The 25,568-nt window shown below is 49.5% G+C and overlaps 4 protein-coding genes across 4 annotated transcripts; 2 read left to right on the plus strand and 2 right to left on the minus strand.

Moving 5' to 3' along the window:
- The first annotated feature begins 1,578 nt into the window (after window positions 1-1,578).
- LOC131095091 (scale keratin-like) lies at window positions 1,579-1,899 on the plus strand. The gene has a single exon (XM_058042664.1). The coding sequence runs from the start codon at window positions 1,579-1,581 to the stop codon at window positions 1,897-1,899; it is 321 nt and encodes a 106-aa protein (XP_057898647.1).
- An 11,727-nt stretch (window positions 1,900-13,626) lies between these two features.
- On the minus strand, window positions 13,627-14,334 carry LOC131095093 (keratin, type I cytoskeletal 9-like). Its single transcript, XM_058042665.1, has one exon. It carries the CDS (start codon window positions 14,332-14,334, stop codon window positions 13,627-13,629), a length of 708 nt encoding a protein of 235 aa, XP_057898648.1.
- Window positions 14,335-17,875: 3,541 nt separating this feature from the next.
- Window positions 17,876-18,514, plus strand: LOC131095094 (keratin, type I cytoskeletal 9-like). The gene has a single exon (XM_058042666.1). It carries the CDS (start codon window positions 17,876-17,878, stop codon window positions 18,512-18,514), a length of 639 nt encoding a protein of 212 aa, XP_057898649.1.
- A 2,476-nt stretch (window positions 18,515-20,990) lies between these two features.
- Window positions 20,991-21,500, minus strand: LOC131095095 (scale keratin-like). Its single transcript, XM_058042667.1, has one exon. It carries the CDS (start codon window positions 21,498-21,500, stop codon window positions 20,991-20,993), a length of 510 nt encoding a protein of 169 aa, XP_057898650.1.
- Between the last annotated feature and the right edge of the window lie 4,068 nt (window positions 21,501-25,568).

Here is a 25,568-nt window from a genome sequence, read left to right on the forward strand (position 1 = left end):
TGAACCCTAAAATTCTTCCTTTTGTGTCCTGGTGTTTGATTCTTCCCCTCGGCTCTGGTGGGATGGCTCTGGTGAGATCCCACCAGGAATTCCGTGCCTGGTTCTGGTGTCCCCAGTCTGTGAAGTTGCTCAGGGGACTGGAGCCTCTCCCTGATGGATCCAGGGTAGGAATGTTCAGAATGTTGGGAATGTGGAGACCCCACAGCCCCTCCAGGATCCGCAGGGGCTCCAGGGAAGCTGGAGAGAGACTTTTCCTCAGGAAGTGCAGGGACAGGACACAGGGAATGGGGCAGGGGGAATTTGGGTGGGATTTTGGGTTGGAATTGTTCCCTGTTAGGGCCTGGCCCAGGGAATTCCATGATTTTCCCAGCCCTGGAATTTTCCAGGGCCAGGCTGGTCTATGGAAGCTGCTCCTGCCTATGGAGCAATTCCACCACAAAAAATTTATTCCTCAACAATTTTCCCAGCTTTGCAAAATCAGCAAAAACGCTGCAGGAAGCGAAACCGCTTCCAAAAAAACTCAAGGAAGAAACTGGAAGGGTGTTGGGAGAAACTGATAATTGCTTTGAGGTGGATAAAACAACCCGAGCCCGGGCAGGGATTGCCTCCCGAGGGTTGGGAAACTTCAGGGATGGCTCAACCCCCTCGGGCAATCCCGGGATGGGATAAAAAGCTCCCGGCTCCCAATTCCTCCCATCCCAGCTCCGGATTCCTGAGATTTCAGCTCCTCGGGCTTCTCCTCTTCGGGTTCTGAGTGAGTCTGGGGGATGCTTTGGGGGTGGTAGGGGTGGCAGTCACTCCTTGGGGAGACTGGGACAGCCCTGAGGAGGAAAGGAGGGAAAGGGAGAGGGAAAAGGAAAAAAGAAAGGAAAATCTGAGATTTTGGAGAGGGGGTTACTTGGGAAGGAGAGAGGGAGGAACAGGAAGAAGGGGAAAAGGGGGAAATCTGAGATTTTGGAGAGGAACTGTTTGGGAAGGAGGGATGAAAGGAGGAGAGGGATAGGGAGAAGGGAAATAGGGAGAAAAATCGGAGTTTTTCCAGAGCAGGTGCTTGGGAGGGAGGGAGGAGAGAAGGACAGGGATAAGGGAAAAGGAAAGGACAGGAATAAGGGGAAAAGAGGGAAAATCTGAGCTTTTGGAGAGGAGATGCCCGGAAGGGAGGGAAAGAGGCAGGGGAAGAGAGAGAGGGATGAGGGAAAAGAGAGGAAAATCTGATTCTGAACAGAGGAGCCACATAGGAGGGAGGGATGGAGGGAGGGATGGAGGGAGAAGGAGAGAAGGACAGGGAGAAGTGGAAAAAGAGAGAAAAATCTGAGTTTTTCCAGAGCAGCTGCTTGGCAGGGAGGGAAGGAGGGAGAAGGAGAGAGGCACAGGGAGAAGAGAGAAAGAGAAAAATCTGAGATTTTGGAGAGTTTTTTGAGGGAGGGAAGGAAGGAAGGAGAGAAGGAGGAAGGAGGAGAGGGACAGGGAGAAAGGAAAGAGAGAAAAATACGAGCAGGGGCTGTGCTGTGCTGATTTCCAACCCTGTTTCCTCCCTTCCCTCCCTTTCCCCAGCAGTTCCAGCTCTCTCCTGCCACCATGTCCTTCTCCAGCCAGCTCAGCTCCCGCTGCTCCGCGCCCTGCGCTGTGTCCTGCCCCCAGCCCTGCGCCGACACCTGGAACCAGCCCTGTGTCACCTCCTGCGGGGACTCCCGGGCCATCATCCACCCCCCGCCCGTGGTCATCACCTTCCCCGGGCCCATCCTCAGCTCCTGCCCGCAGGAGAGCATCGTGGGCTCGGCGCTCCCGGCGGGGTTGGAGCGCCCGGGGGGCCTGCAGGGTTCTCTGGTCTATGGAGGATTCTTCCCCTCCTCCAGGAGCGCCTGGAGCCAGCGCTCCGGGAGCTGCGGGCCCTGCTGAGCCGGGAGAGGGATGGGGAAACCTGGGGGAGAGGCAGCAGGAGCTGGGGCAGGGGCTGAGTGGGGGGACAGGGCTCTGTGGGACTGGGAGATGCTGTGAATCCATGGGAAATGTTCAGGATCCATGGGAACTGCTCAGAATCCATGGGAATTGTTTAGAACCTGTGGGAACTTCTCAGAATCCATGGGAACTGCTCAGAACCCATGGGAAATGTTCAGAATCCATGGAAAGTGTTCAGGATTCATGGGAACTGCTCAGAATCCATGGGAACTGCTCAGAATCCATGGGAATTGTTTAGAACCTGTGGGAACTTCTCAGAATCCATGGGAACTGCTCAGAACCCATGGGAAATGTTCAGAATCCATGGAAAGTGTTCAGGATTCATGGGAACTGCTCAGAATCCATGGGAACTGCTCAGAATCCATGGAAAATGTTCAGGACCAATGGGAACTGCTCAGGATCCATGGAAACTGTTAGGAACCTGTGGGAACTTCTCAGAATCCATGGAAAATGTTCAGGATCTATGGGAATTTTTCAGGACCCATGGGAGCTGCTCAGAATCCATGGGAAATGCTCAGCATCCATGCAAACCCCTCAGCACCCCTGGGATCTCCTCAGCAGCCCTGGGAGCTGCTCTTCCTCTCCTCTTTCCTGTTTTTAATGTCATGTTTCCCCAAATTTGCCTCTTCCATCCTCCAACCCCAAATTGTTTGCCTGCTTTTATCCCAATAAACTTCTGTGTTTGCATTCATATCTCTTGGATTTCTTCTCTTTTTTATAAAACCTCTGCAAGTCCATGAGACCAAACCATCCTGGAGATTTTGGGAGGAGGGTTTGGCTCCTCCAGGGAATGTTTTTATGGATTCACCCATCGGAAATTTCCCATTTCACTTTCCCAGGGAACCAGGTGGGACAAAATATTCCATGAAAAATTTACGTGTCCACTCCAGAAATTCTTCAAGACCTCATCCCACCCCAACAGAAAACTCCAAATCGTGATGCAGAAGGGATTTTATTGGGGCCAAGCAATGGGATTCATCCCGCGACAGCAGCACCACAAGGAATTCCAGGGGAATTCAGAGGGAAATCCAGGGGAATTCAGAGGAAAATCCAGGGGAATTTGGGCAAATTCACAGCAAAGCAGAATCGATGGGAATTGCGAGTGGGGATCTGATCTAGAGGGTATCACAGGGCTGGGATCATTCCTGGGGTCGTTCCTGGATCGTTCCTGGGATCAATCCTGGGATTGTTCCTGGGATCATTCCTGGATCGTTCCTGGATTGTTCCTGGGATGGTTCTTGGGATGGTTCCTGGGATTGTTCCTGGGATCATTCCTGGATCATTCCTGGGATCAATCCTGGGATTGTTCCTGGGATCATTCCGGGATCGTTCCTGGATTGTTCCTGGGATGGTTCCTGGGATCATTCCTGGGATTGTTCCTGGATCATTCCTGGATCATTCCTGGATGATTCCTGGGATTGTTCCTGGGATCATTCCTGGATCATTCCTGGATTGTTCCTGGGATGGTTCCTGGGATCAGTCCTGGGATTGTTCCTGGGATCATTCCTGGATCGTTCCTGGGATCAGTCCTGGGATCATTCCTGGGGTCATTCCTGGATCATTCCTGGATTCAATCCTGGGATTATTCCTGGGATCGTTCCTGGAGTCATTCCCAGGATGAAGGAGCAGCCCCAGCCCCTCTAGGAGCCCTCCCCTCGCTCACAATTTGTGGATTTATTTCTCGTTCAGCTGCTTTTCGTCATGTGGGAATCCTTTACCGGGCTTGGGACGGTGGGGGTGGGAAGGGAAGGGTTTTTCGGGGTGGGATGGGAAGGGATTTTGGGGGTGAGAGGGGAAGGGTTTTTCAGGGTAGGTTGGGAAGGGTTTTTCAGGGTAGGTTGGGAAGGGTTTTTCGGGGTGGGTTGGGAAGGGTTTTTCGGGGTGGGTTGGGAAGGGTTTTTCAGGGTAGGTTGGGAAGGGTTTTTCAGGGTAGGTTGGGAAGGGTTTTTCAGGATGGGATGGGAAGGGTTTTTGGGGACGGGAAGGGAAAGGTTTTTGGGGGTGAGAGGGGAAAGGTTTTTGGGGGTGGGACGGGAAAGGTTTTTGGGGGTGAGAAGGGAAAGGTTTTGGGGGATGGGAGGGGAAGGGTTTTGGGGGGTAAGAGGGGAAGGGAATTCCAGGATAGTAGGAGGAGGAGGAGACACCTCCCAGCTCGAAGGAATTTCCCATTCCCGCTGGGAATGCGGAGCCCACGATGCTCTCCTGGGGGCAGGAGCTGAGGATGGGCCCCGGGAAGGTGATGACCACGGGCGGGGGGTGGATGACGGCCCGGGAGTCCCCGCAGGTGGTGACACAGGGCTGGCTCAAGGAGCTGGCACAGGGCTGGGGACAGGACACGGCACAGAGCTGCTGGGAAGACATCGTGGGGCTGGGGGTGACAGAGAGGGGACAACGTGAGGGGACAGAGCAAAGGACAACCTTCATTTATTTTTTATCATTTATCATTTATCATTTATCATTTATCATTTATAATTTATAATATTTTGTTATTTATATTTTTATTAATAGTTATAGTTATTGTTTATAATTTCCTTTATTACTTGTATTTATTAATTATAATATTTATTTATTGATTTTATTTATTCCTGTTATTATTCATTATTTATTCATTATTTATTATTACCCTTGCTTATTTATTTATTCATTTATTCGAATATTCATGTTGCCAGTGTTCATATATCCCAATATCCACATTTCCAATTTTAGTATTTTCAGTGTTCATATTTCCAACATTCATATTTCTAATAGTAATATTTCCTATCTTCATATTTAAAATATTCATTATTTTAAAATTCATCTTTTCAATATTCATATTCCCAATGTTCATATTTCCAATATTCATTCATCCATCCATCCATCCATCCATCCATCCATCCATCCATCCATTCAAATATTCTTTTCAATATTCCTATTTCCATTATTAATCTTTTCAATTTTCATATTTATAATACGAATATTTCTTATATTCCTATTTCTTATATTAATTTATTAGATTAATCTCTGAATTAACGCCATTTTATTTTATTAACACAAATTTTACCCCATTTATTTCGAACTGTTCTGTTCCCAAACCGTGAACCATCTCCCACCACTCCATGCGAATTTTTTAGAGGTAAAAATTCACAATTTTTACAATTTCCGAGCTCAAACCCTGCCCGACCCCCCAGATCTGACTTACGCAGTGTCACAGCAGGAGATGGGACGAGAATGGCAGAAAAATGATTTTAAACCTCTCTGCAGGAGCTTTTATAGAGCCTCACTTCGGCCCGGGGGAAGGGAACCACTCCTGTCCTCTTTGTCCCCGTTGTCCCTCAAATGCCTTTTGCTTTTTTCGCTTTTGTCTCTCAATCCAGGTATTTGTGACCATTGTTTCTCCCAAAACTCCACCTGGCGCTCCTTTAAATCCCGGAGATTTTGGGATGTCAGACAGGGAGGGCGATTCCCACCCTTGGCACAACTCCCGCGCTGAAGATTTATTTCTCTGTGAGCTTCCATATCGATTTTTTTCCCCCCAAATTGCGCCAAAATTCCCCAATTCAATATCCCCGCGAGGACCGGCCTTTCCATCTCCTGTTTTTGTTTCTCCAAACAAAAAATTTCTGGCTCGGAGCCGGCGCAGGAGATGAAAGGAGCGAAGCCTCGGGCTCCTCCCTGGATCTCCTTCCCCTCTGAATCAACAGCCGGGGCTGGGATTTCACCTCAGACTTTTTAATAATCCCCGTGAGGAAATCGGCCCCAAAAATTGCCCAATTCCCTCGGGGTGCCGGGAAAACGAGGGGTTGGGTGTGAAAAAACAAGGGTTTGGCATCGTCCCGAGATCAGAGTGCGCCGAGATTAAAATTTAAATTAAAATTAAATTGTTTTGGCAGCAGCTCTAGCCGGTGCCATCACGGGGAAAACGCGATTTCCAGGGAAGGAGCCACGCAGAAATCCAGGGATCATTCCCAGCCCCTGAGGAGGAGGAGGAGGAGGAGGAGGAAGGTTTTGAGGTGAGGATGAAGACGGGCAAACAATGATTCAGGAATCTGGAGATGTTTTTGACAGAGATCCTTGCCTCTCCCATGGTCACTCCTGACTCAGGACCCCGCGCCCGCCCCAGGCTTCCCCCAGGAGCTGCTGAGCCTGCAGAAAATCCAGAAAATCCCGCTTTATTAAGAATTAATTAGCAGTAATCACCTTTTCCCTTGCTCTTTCCAGGCCCGCCCCTCCCACGCCAGACGGGGAATCACGTGAGGTTCCGCTGATGGTTTTTATTTTTAATTTTTTTTTTTTTCCTGGCGGAGATGATGAAGAGAAACCCCGAGGGTTTATAAAAACATCCCACGGCAATGCGGGGAACCACTGGGAGGAGATCTCGGGCACGGCCGGGACTTGTCAGCGAGATTAATGTCATTAAAATTTCATTATCCCCTGGAAATTTGATTTTTTTCTGACACTGAAGGGCCCAAATTCCCATTTTCCAAAATGACCCAGAATTTGTGGCTGGGAGGAAACCACCATGGGCTATTCCTGGAAATCAAACGGAGCATCTGGGAGAGAAATGAGGAATCCCAGGAGGAAGAGAGAGGTGGAATAACCCCGGGGCAGGGTGGTGCAGAAAATGGTTTTTAATGGACATAAGAAGCAGAACCGGCACTCACAACAACACAAAATTAACAGGGACACTTTTAATATCCCGAATTCCGGCCAGAATTCCCACTTTCCTCACAATTCAGCCCCTCACCCTTGGAACCGAACCCTCGGGAAGTTTTCACCAGGGGCCACAACTTCCTTGCTTTTTTTTCTTTTCTTTTTCCTTATTTTTTCTGGTTTTTTTCCTTTTTTTTTCTTTTTTTTTTTTTTTTCTTTTTGTTTTTTCTCAAATCGATTACTCCAGTTTTAGGGCACGTAACCCAAATAAGATCTGATTAATTAACATAAAATTAACATTCCAGGTCCAGGCGTAATCCAGCCTGGGAGTGTTTGGGAAGCGTTCTGGCTCCCTTTGTTGTGCGGAAGCCCTGGGATATTTTGGGGCGGGGGTAATTGCGGGGAATGACCCGGAATTCCAGCCCCAACGTGGCCATTAGGGAAGAATGAACCGAACATGGTCTTTAGGATAAAAACAGCGCCCGGAATGGCTCGGAATGGGATGAGCAGGACACGCCTGGCATCCCAAACTGCCCGGAGGGATCCTCTGCTGGCACCGGCTCCTGGAATTTGGAGCTCCAGGTCCCTCCCTGTCACCGCCGAGAGGTGGAGAAGAGTCCTTGGAAAAGCAGTTCAGGAAAGTTTGGATGCAGAAATGTGGGGGAAAAAAAAAGCTTGGGTTTGGCTCAGTTCCCTTTGTTTAGAGGGAAGAAAATCCCCAAACAGAGCTGGGTATGAACAGGACACTAAGAATTCCCGTTTTGCTTCAATCTGAAGGTTTTATCTTGGAAAATGCAGAGCCGGGATTTTTTAGGAATAAAATATTTTATCCCAGAAAATGCAGAGCCAGGGTTTATTTTAGGGATAAAATATCTTATCCCAGAAATTTAAGCCTGAATTTTACCTTTAGTCAAGTTTGGAGCAGTCCAGGAAGAGCCTGGAGGTCGCCTGTCCCAAGGCTGAGTGTCCCCAAGAGAGCCCAAGGAGCAGAGGAAAAAGGGAATTCAGAACGAATTTGATGCAGCAGCATTTTAATGGGAATGCAAAGTGGAGTCGAACATTTGAAGAGAGAATAATGCAGACAAGGAGGAGCCGACTCCGAAAAAAGACCCAAAATCACCCCAAATCACCCCAAATCACCCAAAATTGTGATCACCCGCTTTAGCCTGATCCCTTCCAGCCTGACACCCCCTCCCCTGACACTTGCTGAGACCTTCCAATCCCCACCATTCCCCAAATCCCTCCGTTCCGATCCACGCTCGGTGTCAAACTGGGCAGAGAAAAGTCCAAAGCACAGACAGAAGAGGCAAAGCCCCAAGAAGAAAGAAAAGCCTGAACTAAACTAAAGCTCTATCCTAGACTTAAAACGCGTGGTCCTGGTTTCCAGCGGCGCTTCCCTCTCCGGCAGCCTTCGGGTCACACATTCCGTATTCCTTCGCTTCTTCCCTCGTTCCTTTCCGTGGTTCTTTCCCTCCAAAACCGCTCAGATCTTCTTGCAGAGGCCCCTCTGGCACGGGTGCTTCCAGCGGGTGGAGAAGGTGTAGGAGCGCTCCGGGACGCACTTGGTGGCACAGGGCGTGGCGCAGGGCGTGGCGCAGGGCGTGGTGCAGGTGGGGACACACTTGGTCACGCACTTGGTGGAACAGGGTGCCGGGCATGGCGCCGGGCACGGCTGGGCGCACTTGGTGGCACACTTGGTGGCACAAGGTGCGGGACAGGGCGGAGGACAGGGTGGAGGACAGGGTGGGGGACAAGGTGGGGCACAGGGTGGGGCACAGGGCGGGGCACAGGGCTGGGCACAAGGCTGGGGACAAGGTGGGGGACAAGGCGGGGGACAAGGAGGAGGACAGGGCGGGGCACATTTGGTGGCGCATGGAACAGCGCACGGGGTGGCACAGGGCGGGGCACATGGGGTGACACACGGGGGGTCACACTTGGCCACGAACTGCGGCAGGCAGCAGGACTCCAGGCACTCCAGGCCCTTCTGGCCCGTCCCAATGGGCACGCCCGCCTCCAGAGCCCCGGCCAGCTCGGCCGACTCAGTGGAGCCCACCACGGTCTCCTGCGGGTACGTGGTGAGGATGGGCCCCGGGAAGGTGACGACCACGGGTGGCGGGAAGATGATGACCCGCGAGTCGGGACAGGCCACCACGCAGGGCTCATTGCAGGCGGCGGCCCGCGGGTCGGGGCAGGGCTCGGCGCACACGGTTTTCTCACAGGACATCTTGCGGCTGGGCTGGACCTGAAAGGAGGGGACAAATGTCAGTCCCAAGGAGCTGGAGGGATGGGGTCAACCCCTGGAAAGGCACGAGGTGGTGGGTGGGTTGATAATCACCCTGCTCTGCTTGGCTTGGCTTTTCTTGGTGACCTTCCAGAGCCCTGAGATCTCAAACACCTCCCTGGGGGCATCAAAACATCTCCCTGGGGACACCAAACCACCTTTTTTGGGGACACCAAAACACCTCTCTGGGGACACCAATCCACTTCTTTTGTGGACACCAAACCAGCTCTTTTGGGGACACAAAACCAGCTGTTTCGGGGACACCAAAGCACCTCTCTGGGGACACCAGAACACCTCTTTGGAACCCCAAACCACCTCTTTCAGGAACACCAAGCCACCTTTTGGACGACAACAAAACACCTCTTTGGGGACACCAAAACATCTCCTTGAGGACACCAAATGACCACTTTGGGGCTGTTGTTTAATTAATATCTGTTTTCTCCTGTGCAATTTGTGTTCCAGAGGTGGAGCTCAGTAAAATGAGGGCAAAACATAAACCACGGTAGGTATGGACAACACGGGAGGTTTTACTGGACCCAATTTGGACAAAGTCTGGGCTGAGAAGATAAAAATCCATGGAATACCATCCCTGTGATGGAATTGATCTATAAGGATACCAATAATTATGGATTTAGTGCTGTCAGTTCATAAAAGGTGCCTTTGTCACAGATATTGATCACAAAACTCACTCAGAAAATTCAATAAAAAGCTTTTGCAAGATCATGAGGAAAACCTGAAGCACAACAAAAACCTGAAAGCAGCTGGCCCAAATTTAAATTTCAGAGGGATTAAAACTGTTCCCAGACCAGGGCTGAATTCTTCTTTCTGGTTTTGAAATAAATCTAAGGGCGGGGATTTGGAAAACAGCGCAAAAGTCCATTTCAAGTTGTCATTTCAACCATATCTAAATTCCACCTCAAAGCACAGAGTGAAGGAGCCGCTTAATTTGTTGTTGCAGATTAAATTGAATATTTTGGTCTCAGCCCAGGTGATTATTTCTTTTTTAAGCTGCGTATTGGAGAAGCCTGGGTGGGGTTGAGTTTGACTCAAGCCATTTTTGTTTACTTTCCTCATTCTAAACACGATGCCTGAATGTGCAAAATTCAGCCAAATTTAAACCCTAATCCAGGTGCTAATCCAGGTGCCAAATTTAAACCCTAATCCAAGCTCTCCTGAGCTTCCCACCCTTCAAATCTGCTACAACGCTGAATTCCCTGTCCTTGACCTGACCCTGATCAGAGACCAAACCAGAGGAAAGGAATAACTTAAAACCAGACCTAAACACAAAGCACAACACATCCAAAGCAGATTCAAATATTCTCACTTTGCATAAAACTAAAGCTTTGCATAAACAGAACAAAACTACCCAAAGCAACTTCCCAAGGTGACATTTTTTGGGTAGTTCTGGCATAGGAAAACCAGGAATTTTGTAGTGCCACATCCACAGGGATGTTGTGTCCTCATCCACAGGCGACTGCAGCTCTGCCCATCTCAATATTTCTAAAACTTGTGTTTAAATTTCCACACCACCTCTGCCCAAAATCAGATAAAAATTGGAAGCCACAAGGGCAGAACCGCCCTGCCAGTGAAAGCTGCTGGATGAGGTATTTTAAGGTTATCTAAAGGTTGTATCCATTAAATTTCCATAAAGCAATGGAATTAAATGGTTTTAATATTATCTAGATTGCAAATACATTTTTAAACTTTGATCCCGCTGCGCTTCTGGATGAATAATCAAAACTATTTTGATTATTCCATGAAAATAAATGGAATTGCTTTCCAGAACAGCAGAACATGAATCCAAAATTCAGCGCTGAGTTGAACGTAAACATTTTTTTTTTAAATAGGCTCATTTTATTATTTTAGGAAGAAGTTATATCAGAATCCAACTTACTCAGTTCACCGAGGAGAAGCCAACAGGACCCGCTGGAAGCTCCCTGAGTCAGGAATGGTTTTTATATCCCCGGCTGGACCACCAGGCTGATGCAAGAAAATAACGTCATATTTGGGCATTAGGTCCCATTACTCCCCAAACCAAATTTGAGGGGTAATTACAGTAATTGTTTTGCTTTGCTCACTGTTTGTGTTGATTACCCTTTTCTCACCAGCACGTGACCGCCGTTGTTTGGTCCCGGATTCTTCTCATTTCAGAGTTTTGAGGCTCAAATTTATTCCTGCAGCTCTGCCAAGGTGAAAACCAGGGCTGAGCTTGGCTTTGCAGCAGCTCCTGAGCTTTGCAAGGCTCGTCCTTGCAGCTCCTTAATCCAAGGATTTGTTTTCCTGGCCTCCAAGAATGCAGCACAGCCTAACCCAACATTAGCTGTGAGTGTTCCTGGCTGCTTCCAAACTTGTTGGGACGTGTTTATGGGAATGGCCAGACTGGAGTGGCCGAGTCGGCTCCCAGAGCCACTCCCGGCTGAGCCCGTGGGGCTCTGGCTCCTCATTTGGTGTCCAAGTTCAGGATCCGACTCATCCCAAGTTCCAAACCTCCAGGAGTTCCACCTCAGCGTGAGGGAGAACTTCCTTCCATGGAGCTGCTGCCCAGGGAGGGCAGAATTGGGATTGTCCCTGTCTGGAGTCATCCCAAACTCACGTGGATGTGTCCCTGTGTCACCTGCTCTGGGACATCTCCAAAGTCACTTCCAACCCCAACAAGCCTGGGATTCTGGGATATAAAACAGCACTGGGAGTTGATGTGCCCGGTGGAGCCCTGGTTTAGCACAAAACTCCACCTCTGCCACAAAACCCGTGCCCAGGAAGAAATTGGAAGTGGGAAAGTCCCTTTTGGGAAAAGTGGGATGGTCAGAGGGATGCTGGTATGGGATAAATCACTCCATCCCCAGTTCCTTTCCTGGTGGTTTTGGTCACCAGAAAAATGTCAGAGTGTAGAGGAGTGTGGGAAACTGGAGGTGAGGGGAGAGGCCACCAAAGACAACAATTCCCTGTTTAACACAGGGAAAACCAGGAAAAAAACCCCACGATTTATTTAAGGTCACTCAGGACAATTTTGGATCCAGAGGACAAAAAGAGTTCCAGCCCCAGCTGGTGCTGAGGCGAAGCAGAAATTCATGGCATGCTGGAAGCTCAGCCCCCGAGGTGAGAGAAGCCCAGTCCCATTCAAATCCCCAAATATGGCCTGATTTGGGAAGGTGAGTGTTTGGCCAAGTGGATTGAAATGGCATCATTAGGGTAGCAAACACAGGGGCAGGCTTTTAATCCCGAAGAAGCAGAGGGATCCGAATTCCCGAGGCTGAGTCAGGGGAATCACGTGGGTGGCCCTGACACATTTGTTTGGAAGGGACGCCATGATTCAGCCCTGCTTTAATACCCGCAGCCTGTCATTAACTTCAGAGAGCCACGGCCGCTTTGCATGGGTAAAACATGAGTGGGTGTTTGCAAAACCATCCCCAAGCATTTCCTCACAGCATTGCCCATCCATGCTTTTGCCCAGGGGAGCCTCTGGGATCGCTCTGCTTCCAGGAGGGAACAGAGCATGGAGGTCGTGACAAAAATAAACCAAAAAAAAAAAAAAGCCAAACAAACAGGAAGGAGGGAAATGAGCCCAGGAAATGTTGGGGGTTCTCAAAAACAACAGGTTTGGGGTGGCAGGTGCTGGGATTTTGGTGCCAACGTGATCCAGGGCTCCTCAGCTGAGTGTGACACAGAATTCCAGAGCTGGGAAGGTGGGATGGGCCCCGGAGAGAGGATTTGAAAGGAATCACAGAAATGGGATGGTTCAGGTGGGAACAGACCTTAAAAATTCCCTCATCTCACACCCTGCCATGGGCAGGGACATCTCCCACCATCCCAGGTTGCTCCAATTCCCATCCAGCCTGGCCTTGGACATTTCCAGGGATGGGGAATTAATGGATCAGGATCAGGATCAGTAGGAGCTGTCAGGGGCTGCTTTCCCTGGAGCAGCCCAACCCAGCAACCTCTGGCAGCTTTGGAAATGTTTGGAGACACTGGAATTCCTTTCCAGCTCCTTTCAGCAGTGCCAGCCCTGCCAGGAGGATTCCTCCTGCTCTTCCTCTCTCCTTACCAGCAGCAGCCTCCTGCAGCTTTTATCCTGTTTTTGCCTCTCTCGGGGTCATTCCCAGCTCCAGGTCCTCATTCCATGCCAGGTTCCAGCCCCAGGAATTGCCCAAAAACTCCTTGGAAGGGAAGAGCTGCTCTGCCCTTTCCTGGCACAAATTCCTTTCCCCAGAGCAGCTCCAGAGGGAGCTTTTGGACCAGCCCGACTTCCTCAGTCAGGAGTTAATTTCTTCTCCTGCACGTTTTTATTTATTTATGTGGATAAAATCAGGGGTGAGGAAGTGGTTGTGGAATCCCAGTTGGAAAAGGATTTCAGGCTTCAAAGTGGTGAAGTTACAAAAGGTGTTGAGAGCAGGAAATTTAAATAAATATTATTATTCGAGAAGTTTGAGATGGGGAAGAATTTGGAGAGAGCTGTGGGGGGGCTCTAACCCTCCCAAATTCCTGAATTAAGCAGAAAAGATGAATTGGAAAAAGGAGCTACAAAGGAGAAAAAAAAACAACAATGGGAATTTGAATGCAACAGAACTTTAATGACAGGGAAGGGTTGGGGACAGAGTCACACACAGGGAATACAAAGGATGATTCCCAAGGCTTTGGGAAGCGATGCAGATCCACAAAGGCTGGAGAAGGCAATTCCTGGGATGTCCCTGGCTTGCAGCTTGCCCAGGAGCTGAGCCCAGCCCGTGGCTGCTGCCGGGGGAGCCGGGGCTGCTTCAGAATTAATAGAAGCCGCAGTTTCCTCCTCCAAACCTCCTGGAGCTGGAGCTGCCCCCTCCGTAGGATCCCCCTCCGCAGGAGCCGCCTCCAAAGGAGCTGCCCCCGCCGCAGGAGCCCCCAAAGCCACCGCCCAAGGAGCCCCCAAAGGATCTCCTGCCCCCGAAGGATCTGCTCCCCCCATAGGAGCCCCCAGAGCCAAAGGATCTGCTCCCTCCGTAGGAGCCACCCATGGAACCGCCACCACATGATCCACCCATGGAACCACCTCCATAGGATCCCCCAATTCCCCCCATGGAACCACCTCCAATGGATCCACCAATTCCCCCCATGGAACCACCTCCATAGGATCCACCCATGGAACCACCGCCGTAGGAGCCACCCATGGAACCACCGCCGTAGGAGCCACCCATGGAACCGCCTCCAAGGGATCCCCCAATTCCCCCCATGGAGCCGCTGCCCCCTCCGTAGGATCCCCCAATGGAGCCCCCGGACCCAGAAGATCCCATGGCCCCCGACGGGAAGGACGTGCCCACGATGCTCTCCTGAGGAAAGGAGCTAAGGATGGGCCCTGGGAAGGTGATGACCACGGGTGGAGGGTAGACCACAGCCCGGGAGTCCCCGCAGGAGGTGACACAGGGCTGGTTCCAGGCGTCAGCATAGGGCTGGGGACAGGACACCTCGCACGGGGATGAGCAGCCACTGCTCACCATCGCTCCTGACGACATTCTTGGGATGGACAGTGACCTGCGGCAGCACAGCAATCAGAACTGCAGTGCCCAAAACTCCAGGGAAAAAGAAATCCTGCTCTGGTGCTTTCCATGAGCGGGAAAAATGGAGGAAGGAGAGGTTGGGAAGATTCCTGACAGCATTTTTTGTGATAGAGAGAGAAGTGCAACACCGGAGTAAAATTAAAATGATCAAGGAGATCTGGGCCTTTGCACAATCACCAGGATGATAAAATCTGTAATTTCCTGATGGAAGGAATTGTTGCCCTATAAAAATGAGATCTCTTCTCATTTCCCTCCATCCAGAATAAAAGCCAAGCTCAGAGTAGTTAAGTTGTAACCTCCCCATCAAATAATCAGGGTTTAATTGATACTTTCCCTTTGTGGTTGGGAACAGCACAACCTCACATTTGGAGATCTGTGTCCCAGCCACAAAACCTTCCCTTCCCAAGAGACAGAATGGATAAAATGGAACAATTTGGCTTGGAAAATAGTCCCAAATCCATATTCCCAATCATTTCAGAGCTCTGACATGGAATCATTTCCCAATTCAGCACCCACAGCCGCATCCCAGGTAATGGAAATGGAACCAAAGGCAGAGAACTCACCGGGCTCACGGAGAAAACTGGACTGAGGAGAAGGTGCTGGAGAAGCTGCAGGAAAATCCCGGGTTTTATACCCTTCCCCACGGCTCCCAGGCCATGCAACACAATTTTGGGACATCACCAGCGACAATTTTTTGCTGTATAAGCTCCTTATAATTGTAATAATTGCTTTGATACGTGTTAATGATTCGTAAATCAACTCCTCATCAGCCAATACATGCACACACCCTTCGTCTTGCTTTAATCCTTAAATAATTTTTAGATTATTTTATTACAGCTGCCATTTCCTGACCTGGTTTGACTTGGGAATTGGCTTGGAAGGGTGAAGGATCAGGAATTCCCCCAGTAAGGGCAGAAATTGATTTGGCTTTGTCAGGGGAAATATTTTCTATTCTGCAGAAAATTCCCTGGAAATCCAGAACTGGGAAAACTCACAAATTTTGTGTTTGTAAATCCTCGGTTGGGAAGGGTCATTTTTTATATCTATTTAACCCAAGGAACTCATTAAAAAGGACTTAAATTAATTCCTTCGATGCTCATTATCATCCAAGGAAGCCCTGTGTGAGAGCATTTAATTATTGCAATTCTCCTTTTGTCATCCTAATTATCCTAATTTTGTCCCCTTTTGGGACAGCTGCAATATTCCAGGGAGACACGTGTCCAGGAGGCATTATTGGATGAAAAAACCTAAATATTTTTGAGTGCATGAAGCTGATTCCACCAAAAACACAATAAAAGCGCCTCAGGACTGGCCAGGATTATTTTTTCAGGGAATTCCTGAATTCCCTGAAAATTCCAACAGAATTCCTGGGTTTCCTATTTATGCATTTCTGCCTTTCACTCGTCAGGTGAAAGGCAGAAATGCATAAATAGGAGGAGAGATCTCCAAGCAAAATTCCCTTTATCAATCACCAGAAACATCCAGGAGGGTTTTAGACATCATGGATATTTTGGGGTGGTTGTCCAAGGCAAACATCTCACATAAACATTGGTGCCATCAAAGCCTAAACTGGGGGGATTTTGCATCTAAATCAAAGTCAGCTGGAGAGATTTGAGATTTGAAATCCAAGGTTTGAGATTTGAGATCTAAGACTTGAGATTCGATATTTAAGATTCAAGATTTGAGCTCTGATATTTGAGATTTGTGAGTTGAGATTTGAGATGTGATATTTGAGATTCAAGATCTAAGATCTGAGATTTGAGATTTTAGATCTCAGATTTGAGATTTTAGATTTGATTCTCAGATGGAGCTGTGGGAGGGAACCGACTCCAGTTTGGAGCTGGAATTTCATCCTGGTTTTCGTGGAAAGGGTGGAAAGGACTCTCTGGAGGTGTCCAAGGAACACCTGACCATTGTTCTGGGTGACCAGGTGAGGAATCACTCCCAGGCTGGACTCCATGACCCTGGAGCTCCTTTCCAACCTCAACAATCCCAAAATTCCATGATCATCCTATATTTCCCATTTCTATCACGATAAAGTTTATTTTAGTGTTTACATAACTCCTATCCCCACATTTCTGGTGTTTCCAGACCCGATTGGAAAACAGAGCATGAGGAGCCAATATCGGGGTTAAGATCTTGCAACAGAACCCGAACAAGCCCTGTCAGGCCCCGGTGACATCCCCGGGTTTGACAGCTCTGCCAGTCAGCAATTCCTCCTTGACTCCTCAATTAAGGTGAAACTTTCTGGGTTCCTCCAATTGGGAAATATCGATTTACACAGAAAATCCTGGGTTCTGCTGCTGGTTCTCCCATTCCAACAGCTCTGGGATAAGGTAGCACTTCCATCAAGTCCCCAAAATCCAGATTTTGGGGTGGAAAGCGAAATATTGTGCACAAAACTTATTTATTCATCAATAAATCCCTCAAGTGGATCTAAACCCATTCCCGCTTCAATTCCAGTGAGGCCCAGGGGACAGCACCAGCTCCGAGGTGACTTCCTGGGGGTCGGAATGTGGAGCAAATGGGATCAAACCCAAGGGGTGCAGTGCTTGGAACGTGACTTGGGATTAATAATGAATTTATCACGTCACTTAGGAGAACAATTAGGACAATTAATGAAACCATCCAGCCCAGCAAAACACGGTTTGGTAACACGTGGGAAGCTCTTGCACAAAGCGTGGTTCCCATCCCACTGAGGGTCAGGAAAAGTATAAAAGAGCCCTTGGAATTCTGCTGTGCCATCCATCCACAGCTGCTCCTCGTCTCCACTTCTCCAGACCCGGTGAGTTGGATCTTCTTTGTCCTCTGCGTGAATAGGGGAAGATATTTTCTGTCTTTTCTCTCCTTCCCAAAAGATGTTTTCTTCCTCTTTCTAATTCTCTTTCTTCCTGCTGAGGGAAGGGACCAGAGCAGGATTTATTTTTCCACTGGAATTTTGGGCATTGTAGTTAGGATTTATCCCCTGCTTCAGGTTCCTCCCCATCCCAAAAGTTGTCTCCAGGACATGGAGGTCTTGCTCTCCTGCAGAACCTCTGGTGTCCAACAATCCCATCTGCCCTTTCCAGGCTTTAAAATCCAAAGTCCCACCCATGCCTGCATTTGTAGGCACAGGATCAATGGCAGGACTGGAATTTCCCAGCCCTGGAATCAATTCAAGGTTGTTGGTGACCTCCACAACTTTATCTTATGGTCCAACCAACTCCTGAGGATGAGCTGCTTCCAAAGGCCCCTGAGCTTGGCTTTGCTCTCCAGAATTCCCAGGACTTCCAGGGCATCAGAAAACCCTTTGGGAATCAGCAGAGCTCAGTGCAGAGAAACATAGAAAAGGGACAAACCTGACTCTTCTCAAACTTTCCTTTTCCTGCTCATGGAAAGCACCAGAGCAGGATTTCTTTTCCCTCTGGAATTTTGGGCACTGCAGTTCTGATTGCTGTGCTGCTGCAGGTCGCCGTCCATCCCAAGAATGTCGTCAGGAGCGATGGTGAGCAGCGGCTGCTCGTCCCCGTGTGAAGTGTCCTGTCCCCAGCCCTATGCCGACGCCTGGAACCAGCCCTGTGTCACCTCCTGCGGGGACTCCCGGGCTGTGGTCTACCCTCCACCCGTGGTCATCACCTTCCCAGGGCCCATCCTCAGCTCCTGCCCCCAGGAGAGCTTCGTGGGCACGTCCTTCCCGTCAGGGGCCATGGGATCTTCTGGGTCCGGGGGCGCCATCGGGGGCTCCTACGGTGGTGGTTCCATGGGGGGAATTGGGGGATCCATTGGAGGTGGTTCCATGGGTGGCTCCTACGGTGGTGGTTCCATGGGTGGATCCTATGGAGGTGGTTCCATGGGAGGAATTGGGGGATCCTATGGAGGTGGTTCCATGGGTGGATCCTATGGTGGCGGTTCCATGGGTGGCTCCTACGGAGGGAGCAGATCCTTTGGCTCTGGGGGCTCCTATGGGGGGAGCAGATCCTTTGGGGGCAGGAGATCCTTTGGGGGCTCCTCGGGCGGTGGCTTTGGGGGCTCCTGCGGCGGGGGCAGCTCCTTTGGGGGCGGCTCCTGCGGAGGGGGATCCTACGGAGGGGGCAGCTCCAGCTACAGGAGGTTTGGAGGAGGAAACTGCGGCTTCTATTAATTCTGAAGCAGCCCCGGCTCCCCCGACAGCAGCCATGGGCTGGGCTCAGCTCCTGGGCAAGCTGCAAGCCAGGAGCGTCCCAGGAATTGCCTTCTCCAGCCTTTGTGGATCTGCATCGCTTCCCAAAGCCTTGGGAATCGTCCTTTGTATTCCCTGTGTGTGACTCTGTCCCCAATCCTTCCCTGTCAATAAAGTTCTGTTGCATTCAAATTCCCATTGTTGGTTTCTTTTTCCTTTTTCCAACTCATCTTTTTGCCTAATTCAGGAATTTGGGAGGTTTGCAGGCTCCAGGACGAGAACCAGGCCCAATTATTCCATTCAGCACCTCACAGGGTTTGAGGGTGGGGACAACAAATATTCCACCATCAATATTTCCCATTAAAACCCTTTTATATCCCTATTTCTGCCTCACATTTTCTTTTCCACCTTTTCTCCTACAAATCATTTGGTTGGAAATCACTTTGCCCAGAGCCAGCTGAAATCCTCCTCCAAATCCTGGAGAAACTTTCAGGCCACTTTAAGAGGAATTTGGAGCCCTGGTTTCACCCTGTGACGCATTTTGGGATTTGCTGAACTGGAATTCTGTGGGATCTTTCCTTCTCTCTCCAGAGCTTCACCACGATTGCAAACAAATTATCTAATTGTTTTCCAATTGAGCCTGTTCCTTCAGCCCCATTAAGGTTTTGCTCGGAGGTGATGAATTTATTCGGTGTCATCATTAAATTAATCGCAGATTAAAATTCCTAAACCTCTTTAGGTGCAAGAAGAATTTAAGCAACTTGAGTTGTGTGTCATCTAATTTCTTGTTTACCTCCGGAGCTGTCAATTCAATTTTTTAAACACATTTTCAGCTTAAACAGAAAGAGAAAAATTTGATTTTCCAAGCAGGAATCTCCCATACGGACAGTTTCTTTTTCTTGATATTTCCTATATTTCAATTCATCTTTCTTGATTTAATATTAAGCATTCTGTAGTGCAATAAAAAGTATTAAAAACATCTTTTAAACTTTTTTTTGGGGTTCCTGCTCTCCCTCATACATTTTCCAAGGGAATAAAGACGAGTTTTAGGTCACTTTGGCACATCTTTAGACCTGGGGCTCAACCAGGGTTCTCAGTGTGTTCCCATCCCGACAGAAAACAACAGCACCAGGCAGGATCCGAGCTCTTGTGTCACTCCACCCTTGGGAAATCCTCTCTTGCACAGCCTGGTGACATTTTGTTGTCATATAAAAGCAGCTCTTTGATGATGCCACAGTCGGGAGAAATTTCTCCACGTCTCGAAGCATTTGGCACTGCCAGCTCAGAAATCAAGGAGAGGTTCCTTGGTGGATTTCCTTTGGTTCCCATCCCCATCCTCACATTTTTGCCTTGGTTCTTTGATACTCCTGAAAATGTTTTCAGCTTTCCTGAACCTCAGAATTCTGCAGGGAATTATGATGATTCCTAAAAATTGGTTCTAAATATGGTGGCAGAATGGGCAGGGCCGGGCTCTGCTCCCAGGGAACACGAACAGAACAAGAAGGAACAGCCTTGAGCTGTGCCAGGCGAGGCTCAGGGTGGGAAATTTGGGAAAATTCCTCCTGGAAAAGGGTGGCCAGGGAGGTTTGGAGTGGCCAACCCTGGAGATGTCCAAGGAAGAACTGGAAACTGCCATTATCAATGGCACTGGTTGGGTGGGTGGTGGACATTGACCAAAGATGGGACTCAATGACTTTGGAGATGTTTTCCAGCCTCAAGGACTGGATTTTATGATTCCAGGAATGAACAGGAGGGAGGAGCTGAGCTAAACCAGGGTGTAAAATAAAAACCTTTTAGCTTTTCAGCTGTCAGCTGACCACATCCCACCCCTCACATGTTCATCAAAGTCATCACCTCCAGAGACCCCCGTGCCCCCCCAGAGAACAACTGAACCCTTTTGTGCGTAAATTTTGGCTGCTCATCCAACCCTCCATTTCACAACCCAAATTAATTAAACAATTACCTCCCAATTACCATGAAACCCCATAATTGCTGCTCACAGAGCCAGCTTGAGGAAACTTAGAGAGGTAGAGGATGGGACTGAAACGTCCCTGCAGAGAAAGGAAATCCCAACAAAATGATGATGATGCAAGAGGATTTTAATAGGATACACTACAAATGACACCAAAGAGACACTCCTTCCTTCAGCCCACTGCCCAAGAAGAATCCACCTTCCACCCATTGTTCTTCTCCTGTCAGGGCTGCACTGACAAGCTCCATGCCAGGCCTTTCAAGCTGTTCTGTTTTTCTTCTCTGGGCACAATGGAAAGAAGGAGCTGACGCTGAAGGGTGATTAACAGAGGCTGTTGTTAATTAAAGACAAAAGGGAAATGCAGGGAAGAGGTGTGGGCCCAGTTCCCAGAGGTCCTAAGCCAGGGTGGCTCCTGTTGATGTTTTTTTGCCATCTCCAAAAGCCGGTCCCAGCTGCAGGTCTGGATCGTGGGGTTCCGTCTCAGCCTCAGTTTCCCAGGCGGGATCCACGGCTGCTGCTGCTGTAGAACTTCTTGAGGTAGCAGCCCCCCGAGGAGGAGCCCCCACATCCAGAGGAGCCCAACTTCCCTGAAGAGCTCCCACATCCATAGGAGCCCCCAGATCCGTAGGAGCCCCCAGAGCTATAGGAGCCCCCAGATCCATAGGAACCCCCAGATCCATAGGAACCCCCAGATCCATAGGAGCCCCCAGATCCATAGGAGCCCCCAATTCTGGACAGGCCACCAGAGTAGCCTCCCATCCCTGAGCCGTAGGAGGAACCACCGGAGGGCTGGGGCATGGACGATGCCACGATGCTTTCCTGGGGGCAGGAGCTCAGGATGGGGCCGGGGAAGGTGATCCACACGGGTGGGGCGTAGACCAGGGCCGTGGAGTCCCCACAGGAGGCCACGCAGGGGCCGAGGCCTCTGCTGTAGGCACAGGGCTCGGGACAGGCCACCTCGCAGCCGGGCAGGCACCGGGAGCTGATGCAGTTCATGGTTCTCAGGGATGGAGGAGGAGCTGGGAGAAAGAAGATGGAGTCAGGGAATGTCATGGACAGCAAACGAGGTTTGTCCTTCTTGCTCATGGAACTCCAGGATCCCCGAGGTTGGAAAAGAGCTCCAAGAGCATCGAGTCCAAGCTGTTCCCAACCCCTACCTGGTCACCCAGGCCAGTGTCCAGAAATTCCTTGGACACCTCCAGGAGTGGCCTCTCCAAATGTCCCTGAGCCCCTTCCAAGGCCTTTTCCCTTTTCCAGGAGGGATTTCCCCAGATTTCCCACCCTGAGCCTCCCCTAGTACATCTCGAGGCCGTTCCCTCTTGTCCTGTTCCATTCCCTGGAATCAGATGCCAAATCCCCCCTGGAGAAGCCCAAAATTCCCCCTGGATCTCCCTTTTCTCCAGGTTGAGCTGCCCCAGCTCCCTCAGGATTTTCCAGATCCTTCTCCAGTCCTCCAATGGCCTTCCTGAGTTGGGGGACCCAGAACTGGTCATGGGATTGAGGTGCGGCATCACCTCAAATCCTCCTGTCCTGGGGCACCATTTCTCCCTCCCCTGTAGAAGACACCTAGGATTTGGCTTTTTCAGTAAATTTAAGCTTTAAATTTGTGCCTCAAGCTTTGAAAAGCCACAAGAAAAATTCAAATAACTCCTAAAATTCTATCTTTAAATATCAGATTGATTTCTTCCAATAACTGCAGTGAGACTCCAGCAAAAAGCAGGATTTCACTGCTGCATATCCCAGCTAAAATCCTTCAAAATCAAGGAACGAGTCCTTCTTTAAAACTATCACTACAGAGAATGAGAGAGAGCAAAGATCAGCTTGAATCCAACTCACCTGGAATAGCAGGAGAAGTCAGGAGAAGTCAGGAGATGGTTTGAGGAGACTCCTGAGAGGTCCCTGCTTTTATACCTCTTTGGAGGCAGATCCTGGGGTATGAAACATCCCATAAAATCTCTCAGCCTTACCAAATTCTGATTTTTTTCCTCTGTGTGACTCCTCTAACGCCTGTAATTATTTTCATAGTTCCCAATTATTAAATCAACCCTCGACATATACAATCTGACTCTCATATCATAAATTTGGCTTTTTCATTGTGTGAGAATTTTACAGCCCCGGTCTCTGTGCAATATCCCGGGGATGACTGCATTTACAATGGAACCTGACCCCTGCCTGTTATTTTTCACTAATGATTTAAGTGAGGCCTGGGCAAGATCAACCCTGCAAGTTTGCACTAAGGAACGGCTTGGGTTGATGATGAGATAATTTTGAAGGTCAAACCCATTTTGAGGGAAGAGCTTCAGGAGGAATTTCCTCATGGAAAGGGCTTTGGAAGGGGCTGACATGGGGGGTTTGGAGTACCCATCCCCGGAGGTGTCCGAGGAACAACTGGACATTGGTCTGGGTGACCAGGTGGTGATGGGTCAAATGTTGGACTTGACGACCATGGAGGGCTTTTCCAACCAAGATTCCAAGTTTGGGATCCACCTTGGAGCACAAAGGCTTGGTGACCTTGGGCTGTGCCCTTGCAGTGGCACCAGTGACATCCTGGTGACAATGCTGAGCTCAGCATCCCCAAAATGAGTTTTGATTAAAATTACTCAGAGGTTTCAGGGCTTAGAGGACCTTGCGTGTCACTTCAATGCCTTTGAAAGGAGTTTTGCTGTCTCATCCCCTCGATCTGTGGGTGCACGAAGGGTTGCAAAGAGCCCTGACCCCCATTTGAGGTCAGATGATTCCATTTGGGAGGGATTTCACCCAAATCTGAGGATTACACCCCAATTGTGTGAGTGACATGAGGGGAGCCACCTTCCTGCTAGTCACTGAAGGAAAATAAACACAGAGATCAGCTCCTGTTTCTTTTGGAGCCAGAATGATGCCGAAAGGATTTTCCTCCACGAAGTCTGAGACAAAAGGAGATTTTTGGGTGTTGAGTCTGTGTCACTCAAATCAGGGCTGGAAATGATCAGCAATTATGAGATGAAATGAAAACAATGGAGAGGCTTAAGAGGATCTTTTTCTTTGTAAGTGATAAGAATTTAGTAAATCATGGGTGACATCACGTCCTCCTCATTGTCTGAAAATGGAATAAAAGGGGAGAGACCTGAGACATCTCCCATCCTCGCAGCCTCACTGACTTATTCCCTCCAAGACAACGAGGTAAGTCTGACTGCATTGCACTCCTCAATGCTTCGAATTTTCTCCTTTTCTATCTTGCAAAATTCCAGAAGTTTTAGAAAAGCTGAGGGAGGGAAGAGTGGATTTGGAAAAGTTGGGGGAAAGGGAAGAACAGAGCAAGGAAGATTTTTCCTTGGGGACTTTCTGAAGGCAAATCTTCCAGTAGATCTACCTGAAAAAGGAATTAATGGGACAATTTTGCTTGGGGAGTTTCTGAAGGGAAATCTTCCTGTAGATCTACTTGAAAAGGGAATTATTCTGGGCAAGGAATTGTTTAAGGATCAACAGTTCAGCCCCAGAGAAAAGGGGAAGATTTTTTTTTATTTTGAGAGAGATTCAGAAGAGAAAGAGATCTGGTGGTAGGAAAGGAAGAACTGAGAAGCCTCAAACAGGTCAAGAAGGAAGGAAATAGCAGGGAAAATGGGAGTCTGTGAGAGAGGATTGAACTGGGAGCAGCTGGAGATGGACAAAGAACAACTGGTTCGTACTGGGAACCCAAGGCCTGGCTGTGCTGCTTCCTTGACCTCCCATTTCCTCTCCCAGCTTGATCTCAAATCCCAAGAGATGATGTCCAACGTCAACGCCGAGTGCCAGCCTGGCTGCGAGGTGGCCTGCACCCAGCCCTGTGCCTACAGCAGGAGCCTGGAGCCCTGCATCGCCTCCTGTGGGGATTCCAAAGCCGTGGTGTTCCCTCCTCCCGTGGTCCTCACCTTCCCGGGCCCCACCATGAGCACCTGCTCCCAGGAGAGCATAGTGGGAGCGTCCCAGCCCATGGTTATGGGTGCTCCCATCGCCAGCATCTCCGATGAGCCCTATGGGGTGGGCAGCTCCTTCGGGCCTGGGGGCATGGCTGGGGCAGGACCCTCCTTTGGATCCGGGGGCTCCTTTGGCTATGGGGGCTCCTCGGGGATGGGGGGTCCCTTGGGATATGGGGGTTCCTTTGGTTATGGAATGCAGAGCTCCCGTGGGTCCTGTGGCTACGGGGGCGTGCTGGGAGCCAGGGGTTCCTTTGGGTCTGGGGGTGCCTGTGGCTACGGAGGCTCCCTGGGAATGGGGGGCTCCTCATACAGCCGGAGGTTCCGCAGCGCCCGCGGCGGATCCTGTGTGGGGAGCTGGGGCTCATCCTAAGGCCGAACAACCCAGAGGATGAAAACCCAGGATCCAGATCCACTTCCAGGCCTGGAATTCCGAGGCTGATCCCTGAAAACCAGGCCCACATCTCTTCCTGCTGTGCCTCATCTTCAATCAAACCCCACTCCGTGGGACGACGCCTCTCCTGGAACTCTTTAATTAATCTTGTTCCTGTGTCCTTTCTGGTGGGGTGGGAATGCTTCAGAATTCCACGTGGGACTTTCTGTAAAGGCCACGGCTTCACCTTGTGGGGATGGCCTGGCTGCCCTGGCACCACCCATGAATTGCTCTTTTTTGTTCTATTTCATTTACTTCACCCTAATAAAAATCTTTCCAAATTGCATTGGCAGCTTCCTGGTTTTCCTTTCTGCAGAATCCCAGGATCGTTTAGGCTGGAAAGGACCTCCAAGGTCATCAAGTCCAACCTGTGATCCTCACAAAATAAGGTCACCCCTAAGCATCCCAATCCCCCATTACCCTGGATCCAAGGGTAAACTGGTTTTAACTGGGAGCTGCACCAGTCCATCCCTGGAGGTTTTCCCAACCTATTGGAAATTATTCTGCGTTATTTTTTGGATAATGTGGAATAGATCAGAAAGGAAAATAGTTCATTGAGGAATTTCAGACTAATTATATTTGAATTAAAGCAGAATTAATTCCCCTCTGATGAGAGTTAATTGCTGCACAAGGATTCCCTTCTTTCAGGCCAGTTTGTAACTGAAACTGTGGTGAAATAAAAGGCAGAACCTGGGGCTG

Source organism: Melospiza georgiana, chromosome 33, assembly GCF_028018845.1.
Source record: "Melospiza georgiana isolate bMelGeo1 chromosome 33, bMelGeo1.pri, whole genome shotgun sequence".
Taxonomy (NCBI): domain Eukaryota; kingdom Metazoa; phylum Chordata; class Aves; order Passeriformes; family Passerellidae; genus Melospiza; species Melospiza georgiana.

What these genes read in the sequence shown, in the direction of transcription:
- LOC131095091 (XM_058042664.1), top strand. Translation starts at nt 1,579, where the DNA reads ATGTCCTTCTCCAGCCAGCTCAGCTCCCGCTGCTCCGCGCCCTGCGCT.
- LOC131095093 (XM_058042665.1), bottom strand. Translation starts at nt 14,334, where the DNA reads ATGGTGAGCAGTGGCTGCTCATCCCCGTGCGAGGTGTCCTGTCCCCAG.
- LOC131095095 (XM_058042667.1), bottom strand. Translation starts at nt 21,500, where the DNA reads ATGAACTGCATCAGCTCCCGGTGCCTGCCCGGCTGCGAGGTGGCCTGT.
- LOC131095094 (XM_058042666.1), top strand. Translation starts at nt 17,876, where the DNA reads ATGGTGAGCAGCGGCTGCTCGTCCCCGTGTGAAGTGTCCTGTCCCCAG.